Here is an 11,186-nt window from a genome sequence, read left to right on the forward strand (position 1 = left end):
CAAACCTCAGTGTCTAAACTAGCATCCAGTGGCTAACAGGGATTAGTTATGTGTGGAAACACAGCTAGAAAATCAAGTACTTCCAGGCATAAAGTTTTACAAAAGGATGCTGCAGAAGGCTGTGTCCCTGGTTGACTGGTGGGAGGCTGACAAGGTGGAAGTCAAATGGCATGTTATGACCACATCTGAAAATAAATGTCTTATTTCTAGGAGGTACATAATAATACTGAGGAAAAGATCACCTTGGAAGAAGAAACCTGCAACTACCATTTTGCAATGAATGGGAAGTCCTATCAAGTTATTGTAAAGCACTTCTACAGCTTGCTGCCAAAAGTAAGTTTAGGGGAAACAAAGCATTTACTTGTCCGCCCTGTTTTATTAAATGTCAGTGGTGTTCTGGCTGGAGAAAGGTGGGTTTTTGTCAGTAGTTGTAATGCCACTTCACAATTTGACAGCTTCGGTCAGCCTCCCACCATGCCTCAGGTTTAACCCAAATAGCTTGTTTTCAGCCTCTTAGACCTCAGATAACAGGATTGGCTGTGGTGCTGATTGCAGCTGTGCAGTGGAGTTACTCCATGGTCACCTTCTTAATTTCAGTTTAATTAAAAACATCAGTCCCATTCCCATGTGCCACTACCATAGCTGGCAATGCTCTGCTCAGCAAGGGCACCAGGAACAAAAAATGCCCACATATAGCTGCAGAAATCTTCAATTCCTGTCATCCAGTCCATAAAATAGCTGGCACTGGGACAGATTTTTGGATTTTATACTTTCCGGCCATTCACGTAGGAGAAAACACAGGCTGAGCAGTGTTATTGCTGCTGTCATCAACCATCTGTTCTGCACTTGGGAAACACTTATAAAGCCTTGCTGCTTTAAAGGCTCCTGAGGAACACATGATGATCACTGGCTTCCCAGCACCTCCTGCAGAACAGGCAAGGTAGAAAACAGAGCAGGATAAATCTGGTGCTACAGGAAATCCGAACCCTAAGGGCAGCAAAACCATGGTAGTGTTTGGGAGATGGGACTAGAGCATTTTGCAAGTGTCAGGCACCCATCAGGAAGGCCCAGCACTGCCTTGATGGAGCAATGGAGGCACAAATACCTGCCCAAGGCAACTTGTTACTCTTTGTTGCAGATACTGGTGAATGCAACTGTCTTTGCTAGGATGTCTCCTAGCCAGAAGTCCAGCCTTGTTGAAGAGTTTCAGAAACTTGAGTAAGGCTCTCTTTTAGTTTTCTTGTTGAACCATATCAATAACACATTTTCCTGAAGTCTGATTGTTCCAGCTAGTGCTGTTTTAGGCGCATCTTTCTGACCCTCCCTTCCTCCACACGGCCCCTGTTCACATTCTTTGTAGCTGCTTTCCTCCCAGTTCCCCTACAGGGATCCCTGTCGATCAGGAATACCTGCACGCCTTGCCCAGACACAGCCACTGCTTCTCTCTGGTGCACTACGGAAGGCAGAATTAAATGAGGTTGAGGGAAAAACACAGAGGCAGACCCCTCTATATACAAATCACTCCCAACCCCAGCATGGCTGCTGGTGCTGTCCTAGCTGCAGCAAAGCTGAAAAAAAACGTAACTTAGAAGTTTAACCCCAAAGATGCTCCTCCAGGACCCTCAAAGAAATGTTTCCTCCACCCAGCAGGACTCATGATTACAGTGGATATTGCTTGCTATGCATAAACAAGATATCTTTCTGAAAAATAAACAGTTAATTTTTGGTTATGAGGTGCTTCCTCTGGGGATGAAGTTCCCTGTCCTCTCAGAGGGACTTCATGTGAGGTGGTTTGGGAGCTGCTGTTATTATTTCAGCAATTCCTGTGCCTTTAGGTCTACAAAGACAGTCGAGGAGAAAATGCTGCTAAAAGCTAAGCTTCAGCCGCAGGTGCTGCTGCAAATGCACACACCCTCCTCCCTTTTTGTGGCCCCTGATACCAAGGGAAAAACATTGTCTTCAATTAAGTGGCAATGTTCCTTTCCCGTTAAAGTGCCTTTCAAAACTTAATCCTAGCTTTGCTCTGTGTACTTCACCCCAACCTCTCCTCATATACATCTTGTCCTCCGGAAACATCCACTGTCCTCTTGGCAGTCATCCCTGTTCTGATGTACACACAAGTGCTAAGCTAGTGGGTGCTTCATTGTAGAATCAGCTTCATGCAAGACTTACATGTTTTCCTTCTTTTTCCTCCACCAGTTACTATGTGGGTATGTGTGGTGATGGCGCCAATGACTGCGGGGTACGTAGGACATCATCTCCCATTCTTGTTAAATTTCCTCTCCTTCAGCCTTAGGAGTGCTGTAATGAGAAGCCATCCAACATCACCTGTCACCAGCATTTCCCAAGTTAGTCAGTGGGTATGCTCCATCAGCATGTCACTGTAAAATACTATCTACACATTTTTTTATAGTAAAGTATGCAATAACAGAGGATTATTGTTTCTTTGTTTGTCCTCAGAAATAGGGGCAAGAGATATTTTCCTTCTACGTGTCTTACACAATTGAAAATCTGAGGGTCTTAGCCATAAAAGTAATTACTATATTACCTATTATTATAATAACCTATTATATATTATGTCTAGTAAATTATATATACTGTATTCTGACATTATTATAATAAATATGATATGGCAATATTATTTTATAATAATGCATTAACTTGCTTGTAAAAGTTGTCTATAGCCTATACCTGAATGCTTAACCAGAGGTGACAAGGCCAGCAAGCTCATAAGAGAGTAATAAAAGAAATATGAACAGGACTTTGAAAGGAATAGAAAGGAGATAAAAAGGTAATTTAAATAATAGCTTAGCATTCTGTTTAATAGGAAAGGTATGCACAAACTCCAGTATGGGAAACTGCATACAGGGTAGTTCAAAGCATTGTATTTACAAGGTAAAATGGGATTAAATGAACAAAAGAAATACTTAAGATCCAGCAAAAGGAAAGGATGTGGGAAATGAGATCAACTGGGCCACAGAATAGAGGAAGATCAGTTATAAAGGACACTTGAAGTAAAACCTGTAAAGCAGAAATAACTGCACAGGGTGGGATGAATGTCTCTTCATCTTCTGACTCCCATGGATTTCAGGCTTTGAAAATGGCTCATGCAGGGATATCACTGTCAGAGCAGGAGGCATCAGTGGCCTCGCCTTTCACCTCCCAAATCTCCAACATCCAGTGTGTGCCGGAGTTGATCAGGTGAGTTGGCTGGGTGCTATCCTGGTGCAGTCGAGGGGTGCTGCTGCCTGCTCTGAGCTCAGTGTGCAGGGCCATGGGTAGGAGGTGTGCTGCTCTCGTAGGTTCTGATGAATCAAACTTAATTCCTCAGGAACTATATAAAATATAACAGAAGAGGTTTTCAATTGGTTTTGATCCTCAAATTCCAGTGCTGGGAGATTTTTTGTGGTTGTAGCAGAGTATTGCCCATGATGGGTGGTATTTTTGGAACAGTTACAGCAGCAGAGTTGCATGAAGGGGCAAGTTTTAGAGTGATCACAGCACAGATTTGCAGCCATGGCTGCACACAGTCATGGAGCAGCCAGTATTAATGCCATTCAGCCAAATGTACGTGAAGACAATTACTTGTTTGTGTAGTATTGTGCTTCATTCTCAGAACAGTTTGAGCAAATTAGTAATGAAAAATCAATAGCTTAATCCAGGTATTTAAATTTTATGTGCAGAATAAAACCAAAGAAACAAAATACTGCAGATGAAGTGTAATTAAGTGGCTCTGCAGTATCTTAAGGCCAAAACAGTTGTCTATGGAATTTGAATTGTTTCCTATTCTTCTTAGAGACCCTAAACACAGATCCTAAGTGCAGAAATCGTCTGTAGCAGTAAAACACAGTACTGTAGCTGTAAGTGGGGATTTTAGCTTTGTTTTGTGTTTTGAGCAGGGAAGGTCGAGCAGCTTTGGTTGCTTCCTTCGCTGTGGTTAAATACCTGACCCTTTATGGCCTGATTCAGTTTGTTGGTACTGCTCTGCTGTTTTGGGTAAGTGTTTCATGATCATCTTTTATCTGTACTCTTTGCTCACCATAGATTTTTATCTTTAGTGGTATTAGTCATCAGAGAATAAAAGGCATACAGAGCTTAAAGGAATAACAAAGATGTGAAAAGCTGGGTAATTACTGGTAGGGGGTAAATTGATTGTAAGGACCTCCAAAATCATGGAAAAAGCTCAGCGATAAAATTTCATCTCTTCCAAAAGAAGAAAGGGAATTAGAAGGAGGTGAGTCCTGCTTAGATGGTTGGTGGAGGCCCAGGACTTCTGTAAAATGGGAGCTTTGGGAGAGCAGCTGCCTCTCTCTGCTGGAGATGCTTGAAAGGGAATGTCTCAGGTAGATGGGGGGTAGTTAAGGAAGAACTACCATTGTGTATCACCATTATGTGATGAACCTTCTAAAATTTTAATACATGAAAAGAAAAATAGGGAAGGAAATTCAGGTATAGACTTACCCTGGATCAACTCTCTTGCCCAGTTCATGCACATCATCTGTGCACAGTTCCATGGAAGGTGAAGGGCACAAAGCAAAGTGAACTGGCATGAATATACAAGGTACAGCTGAGGCTTAGTGGCAAGCAAGGACCACCGGTGTGTCACCACATGGGAACAGCTTCTCGATCCACTAGTCTGGGTAAACCAACTTTGTCCATGTCCCCGCTACCCAAAGACATTTCAAACCTAGCACATAGTGAAACTCTAGCTGTCACTGCTATTACTGTGGCATGGGAGTGCGTGACCTGGTCTAACTGGTCCAAGCAGCATTGGTATCTGCTGGAAGAAGGGTGAAAAAAACATTCAAATGCCACATTCAGACACTGGGTCCCCCACAAGTGCTATGAATTAGCAAGGGGTTTCATGGGACCCCTATGCTGGAGGGAAGGAATGCCATCCAGAGGGACCTTGACATGCTTCTGAGGTGGGCTGATGCCAACCTCATGAAGTCTAACCATGCCAACTGCAAGGTCCTACACCTGGGTTGAAGCAATCCCAGGCACAGCTACAGGCTGGGCAGAGAAGAGATTCAGAGCAGCCCTGTGGAGAAGGACCTGGGGCTGTTGGTTGATAAGAAAATGAACGAGCTGGCTTCAGTGTGCGCTTGCAGCCCAGAAAGCCAACCGTATCCTAGGCTGCATCAACAGGAGCGTGACCAGCATGTCGAAGGAGATGATCCTGCCCCTCTACTCTGCTCTCAAGAGACCTCACCTGGAGTACTGTGTGCAGTTCTGGTGTCCTCAACATAAAAAGGACATGGATCTGTTGGAACAAGTCCAGAGGAGGGCCACGAGAATGATCAGGGGACTGGAGCACCTCCCATATGAAGATAGGCTGAGAAAGTGGGGCTGTTCAGCCTGGAGAAGAGAAGGCTGCATGGAGATCTCATAGCAGCTTTCCAGTATCTGAAGGGGGCCTATAGGGATGCTGGGGATGGACTCTTCATTAGGGACTGTAGTGATAGGACAAGGGGTAACGGGTTAAAACTTAAACAGGGGAAGTTTAGATTGGATATAAGGAAGAAGTTTTTTACTGTGAGGGTGGTGAGGCACTGGAATGGGTTGCCCAGGGAGGTTGTGAATGCTCCATCCCTGGCAGTGTTCAAGGCCAGGTGGAACAGAGCCTTGGGTGCCATGGTCTAGTGTGAGGTGTCCCTGCCCATGGCAGCAGGGCTAGAACTAGATGATGTCAAGGTCCTTTCCAACCCTAACCTATGATTCTCTGACCCATCTGACAGCTGGCAAGCTGGGCTTGCTAGCTCTCATGGTATTGCACCAGGGCTATGAGGCTGCTGTTGCTGGCATGACATTGCTCTGAAATAGCATCGGGTGCTGCAGCTTGTACTGTCAAAGTTGTCATCAGTTCTCAGGTGTTGCTGCCTTTGCTTTTGTTTCCAGCAACTGCAAATCTTTGGGAATCGACAGTATTTGATACAAGATGCCGTCATCACCCTTCTGGTTTGTCTAACAAGTAAGCAGCCTGGGGAGGCCACCTGTGTCTGTTTGAGAGCCTGAGCATGTGTCAGTAACATGCTAGATCAATCCCTAGGGCTTAGGGATATGAGATCTGGCCCATAGCTCAAAGCTGCAGAAGTCTGTAAGTAACCACCAGGGTTTGGATGTGAGACTTGACTGGAAAAGGAACAGTTGCTTTGGTGACTGCTATGGTGCTCCTGTGTGTCTGTCATGAGACCCAGTACAGCTCTTAAACTGCTGTGGAGATGCCCATGGATAGGATGATATTCCCCATCTTCTCTGTGTGTTTTCCTAAAGGGGGATTCAGAGAAGTTTCAGGTGGAAAATAGTGAAGATAATAGCCATTTCTTGTCTGCTTATTAGGGCCAGGTTTTGCAGCTTTCACCTGTGATAAGCAGATGAGTGGGTCTGCTTGTGGCTCTGCTTGCCCAGCAAGTACAGAGGGAGAATGTTGTTGGGCTGGGTTGCTATGCACTGTAAATGCCTCGTTTCTCTCCAGTGAGTTTGACTGAAGCCTATCCGAAGCTGGCACCTTATCGCCCTCCTGGCCAGCTCATCTCTCCTCCATTGCTGTTCTCCATCATCCTCAACGTGTGCTTTACTGTAATCATGCAAACCTGTGGCTTCCTCCTGGTGAAGCAGCAGCCCTGGTATGTAGCACTGGCCAGCCAGAGGTAAGGCTCTCTTTTTGTCTCTGACTTCAAACTTGCACATCACATTGATGCTATGTGGGGGGGTCACTTCAACCTTGCTGTGGCCTGCTGCTGGGCACACCACAGACCCCGAGTGGGACAATTCTCCCCCCCCCAAACCGTGTGTGTACTCAGCAGAACACTGCCAAGACAAAATTAAGTTGCTGCAGATGCCACACTACAACCTAAAGGGCCAGCCCGAGACCTAACGCGCGGTTCCCAAGCACCCCCTCCGAAGCACGCAGAGCCCAGTCCATCGGAAGTGCGGGACAAGCAGCGCTGGCCCCCCTCCGCTCCCCTGTACTGCCCTCTCTCGGGGTCAGGCCGCACAGCAATAAACAGCCCTTGGGCAGGGCTCCTGTGGGACCCAGCTCGGCTTACAAAACAGCTACGAGGCTGGAAGCTGCAGCCGTTTGTGCCTGTGAAAGTTGAAAAGTCTCCCCATATTCTAGAGCTGAAGTATATGTTATATACATATATTGCATCTAGATTATAATAGATATTAATGCCCAGCATACCATCATGCAGAAATGAACCCGTGGGGCAGGAGGTGTTTCAGCGAGGATGCTCCCAGGTGCCAGGGCTCAGCCAGGACCATTCCCTGCTGCTGCACACATGTACCGCAGGGCAAGTGTGCCAGAGTGGTGTGCAGGCGGCTGGGGACTGCATCTTCATAGCCGTGTCTCTCAAATATCGTTGCTGTTGGCCACCTGCAAGCTGAGCTTTTGACACAGAACAGAAGATTAAGATGATTTTTCATTTAAGTGGTTTGTTTGTTTTGAAGTTTCACTTCAGTGGCTGTTACATAGTTATTACAGTAGGCTGGGTTACAAAGAAGAGGGAATTGCTGTTGGAGCTCTCTATTGTTAGTCAGAGCAGGAGCAAAGTGCTGCGTGTTACCTTACAGACACTGCTCTCCAGGGAACCAGACCATGTCCAACAGTAGCCCAGGTGGAAACAGTACCAGCAGCGGTTCCCAGAGCGACGTGCTAAGTTATGAAGACACTACATTGTGGCCGCTGTCTTCAATCAATTGCATCATTGTGGCCTTTGTTTTCTCCAAGGGAAAGCCATTCCGGAAGCCCATCTACACCAATTGTGAGTAGAGCTGGAGTAACAAGTACTCCATGGACTCCTGTTACTGCCTCGAAATAACCCTGGCAGGAGAGGCTGGTAGGGAAGGGGTGTTGTGGATTTTTCTGTATCCACACAGGTTACTGGCATGTAGAATAATTGTTAGTATATGTGAGCTCCTACTTCTCAATTATCAAAAAGCTCAGTGAGCACTGCTTATGTTAGCTCCTTCCCTGAGAGGCAGCATAGCTGAAAAGCAGGCTGCATCTTGGTTTGGAAAATGTGCTTTCCAGAAGACGATGTACTGGATTTAGTACAGAACTGTGCATTATTGTCCACACAAAGAACATGAGGATCAGATACATTTGTTTCAAAATACATCAGAAAGAGTTCCTCTGAGATTCACAGTCTTACCTTGTTTGACTTCCATTCCTAGTGATGAGAGAGAAAAGCCTGTAATATTATCACTGCTAAAATCCTCTCACAATACCCTTTTTTTTCTGAGTTTTTGAGAGATGATGTAGCTCTTCTATCCATGAGTTCACCGGTAGCTCCTTTGTAATTGCAGCATTTTTTCTCATGGATGAGAGGGCAGGAGGTTGCTTCATCTTAGCAGAGTTGATTTTGGTAAGGATTTTGTTAAAAGGCAGGTCCCAATCCCTTTTCACAGAGCGCTGATGACCTGCAGAAGACAGGTAAGAACAGAAAAAAGCTGCCCTGCAAGCATCCAGGCTGAGACGGGACAGAGTACTCTGTCAGCAGAGAAATCTGCACGTACTTATCTTGTGTTTTATCCCCATACTGGGACAGTTACTAGGAGAAAGCAAAGGGCAGTTCCCTTGGTTTTGCCACCCACTCAGCAGCCTCTAGTCCCTGACAGCAAGAAGGTTGCCAGGAGGCTGTTGGGAGCTATTGACCCAACCTGCCAGCTAGTTTTAAGATGCTCAAATCCTGATCACTGCCAGGAGTTTGGCACCTCTGGATGTCTGAGCTATTTGCCGTCACTCTGTGGCCTCCTGCTCCTTTGGAAAAGGATGCAAAGCCAGACAAATCCTTCCTGTCAAAGGCACAGGAGTAGCCCACCTTTGTATTCTGTTGGTGCAGAAGTACTGGGCTCCTCTGGAGGGGAGGACAAGCAGCCTCTTCCACTGCTGGTGCTCCAAGCACACAGCTGAGCACATGGAGAAGCAAGTGCAGGAGGAATGCTAGTGTGGCTCACAGCAGTGCCCCTTTGGGGCAGTTTTCTTTGGCTGTATAAGGATCAGGATGTGTCGAATCACTTGTGCAAATAAGTGTATGTGGTGAGCTTTGCAACAGGCTGCTGGGGAGTAGCTCAGTTCCCTAGCTCTTCTTTTAAGGAGGAAAAGAAAGGCACTCTACATGATAGCATTTTTACAGCATTAGCCTTTGGGCTTCTGCCACCATATTTACTGAGTTTTATCACCAGACTTCCTCCTTCCCAGGGCCACAAATGCTCTTCTTTCCATAGATGTATTTTCAGTGCTCCTGGCCCTCCAGCTTGCAGTCTGCCTCTTCCTCTTCTTCGCAGACATCGATGCTGTGTACAGTGGAATGCAGGTAAGCATAAACTAAATATGTATTTCCTTCTCATGCCATGAATTTTGCTGGCCCTTTACCTAAGCATACAGAGCAGAAACTACACCTGCAGTTTTGTATATTAATTTGCTGATCTGATGGTGATTGGACAGCCCTTTCAAACATCTCTAGCATCCCTCTTAAAGAGCTTCATTAATGAGGTAGACCTCCTCTTCTCTAAAGACTGGGCATCACCAGAAGAAAAAGTGCTTATAGCTTGCTGGGCTTTTCTGACTAACAGAAAAGGTACAATAGGGTGGATTGTGGTTTTGCACTGGAGGAGGCTTGTTGGCCAGAGAAGCGAGTGGGCAAGGATTGCTGCTGCCACCCCCTTCCCTGGGAGCACCATGAGCTTATATGGGGCCAGCTGCTTCAGCCCTCCTGGGCATTCAGTCAGGGCACAGTGCAGGCAGCTGCCTCCATCGGGAATGGCAAAGGCCTTAGGATCAGTTCCAGCCATCCTGCAAAGGATGAATTCAGATAGGGGCTTGCCATAAGGGGAAGTGTATACAGAGGGAGAGAAGCTATACATCATGCATTAGCTGAAGCTCCCTGGAAGTATTTGAGCACTGGATCTTGACCCAGGTACCCAATCTGCATGTTTCAGCAGTAGCTTAAATAACCAAGATGAGTTAGGCAGCTACAAGCCATGGGGGATCTGTCATCAAACCTTCCAAGATCTCTGTGACAAGGATTTACTGTTATTTCCTACTGCCTCCTCCATACTTACTCCTGGGAAAACTCAGTCAGCTTCTCAAATCATTAGGAACAGATACAAACCTTGGCAAGGCATTTAAGCCTAATTGCTGTTCATATCTTTTCCAACAGTTTCTTTGCACTCCTCTCATCTGGAGAGTTTACGTCTTACTAATGCTCTTGGTCACCTTTTGTGTTTCTTTATTTACAGAGGTGAGTGCCTTTGTTTACCTACCTGCTCCCTGGGGTGAACAGGAGCAGCCCCTTGTGAGGTCTTTCTACCCCATTTACAACTGCCATGTCCTGCAGAAGCATAAACCTTCAGGCTTTTTTTTTCCCATAAGACTCAGTGTGTGTCAGTCAGATATATTTTATTCAGCCCCACAGATGATTTAGACCACATCTTAAGTCTTTAGAGAGGGAGTGAGTTGAAGTGCAGCTGCCTCAGAAGAGTCTGTGGCAGCATGGGCCAGGCACTTGGCAGTGATTTTGAAACAACCAGTTCCCTATTGACCTACAGTCAATCAGGCCAGAGACTACACTGGCTTGTGGCATTGGATATTGCAGTAATGACTAAGCCCTGAAGCGTTCTGTGGACTGAGGCTGGCTGTATCCAGCATCAGGGATAGTCCCCGGCAAGAAGCAGCAGTGTGTGGTTATCCCACAGCCTCAGGAGGAAAATCTTCCCCCTTGGTTATCCCCACCAGCTAAACCAAGATCAGTGCTGTCCTGACAGAACTGAGCAGAGCCTTCATGTAGATAAGGAAGGTGGCATTTGTCAGCTGTGCACACAGCTGCCCAGCGCCATGGAGCTCAGGGGTCTGTGCACGTAGCAAGGGATGGCTTTTGTGCCCAAGTGCTCCTTTCCAGTGAAGCACAATAGCACTGACCCTGCATCATGTCACTCCACAGGACATTATCTTGCAGAACAAGCACCTCTGGCTGCTGATTAAAGCCTTGTTTGGGTATCAATCAAACAGCCAGTACCGAAAATGGCAGAGGATGCTGCAGAGGGATCCCAACTGGCCTCCTGTAAACACAGAAGACTTCGCAGCAAAAAGCACACATGAGGTTTACATTAACCCCACCTATGAACACAGTGACAAGGACTAGGTGAGACCCTGCAGCTGCATGTGGGGCTGCACAGTGCTG

At 46.3% G+C, this 11,186-nt stretch overlaps 1 protein-coding gene across 1 annotated transcript in view; it reads left to right on the top strand.

The window, feature by feature from the left end:
- The window catches only part of LOC133222105 (probable cation-transporting ATPase 13A5), a 31,717-nt gene extending 20,531 nt beyond the window's left edge, over nt 1-11,186 (top strand). Inside the window, exons 20-30 of the mRNA XM_061371498.1 lie at nt 211-333; nt 1,139-1,218; nt 2,200-2,242; nt 3,092-3,201; nt 3,900-3,996; nt 5,899-5,971; nt 6,476-6,650; nt 7,576-7,766; nt 9,232-9,320; nt 10,167-10,247; nt 10,947-11,186. Coding sequence (XP_061227482.1) covers nt 211-333; nt 1,139-1,218; nt 2,200-2,242; nt 3,092-3,201; nt 3,900-3,996; nt 5,899-5,971; nt 6,476-6,650; nt 7,576-7,766; nt 9,232-9,320; nt 10,167-10,247; nt 10,947-11,147 — 1,263 coding nt within the window. The 3' untranslated portion in view covers nt 11,148-11,186. The remainder of the gene's footprint in view (nt 1-210; nt 334-1,138; nt 1,219-2,199; nt 2,243-3,091; nt 3,202-3,899; nt 3,997-5,898; nt 5,972-6,475; nt 6,651-7,575; nt 7,767-9,231; nt 9,321-10,166; nt 10,248-10,946) is intronic.

Source organism: Neopsephotus bourkii, unplaced genomic scaffold (assembly GCF_033783945.1).
Source record: "Neopsephotus bourkii isolate Nb327-2 ecotype Australia unplaced genomic scaffold, CSIRO-AGI_Nbou_v1 NB_1574, whole genome shotgun sequence".
In the NCBI taxonomy this organism is placed as follows: domain Eukaryota; kingdom Metazoa; phylum Chordata; class Aves; order Psittaciformes; family Psittacidae; genus Neopsephotus; species Neopsephotus bourkii.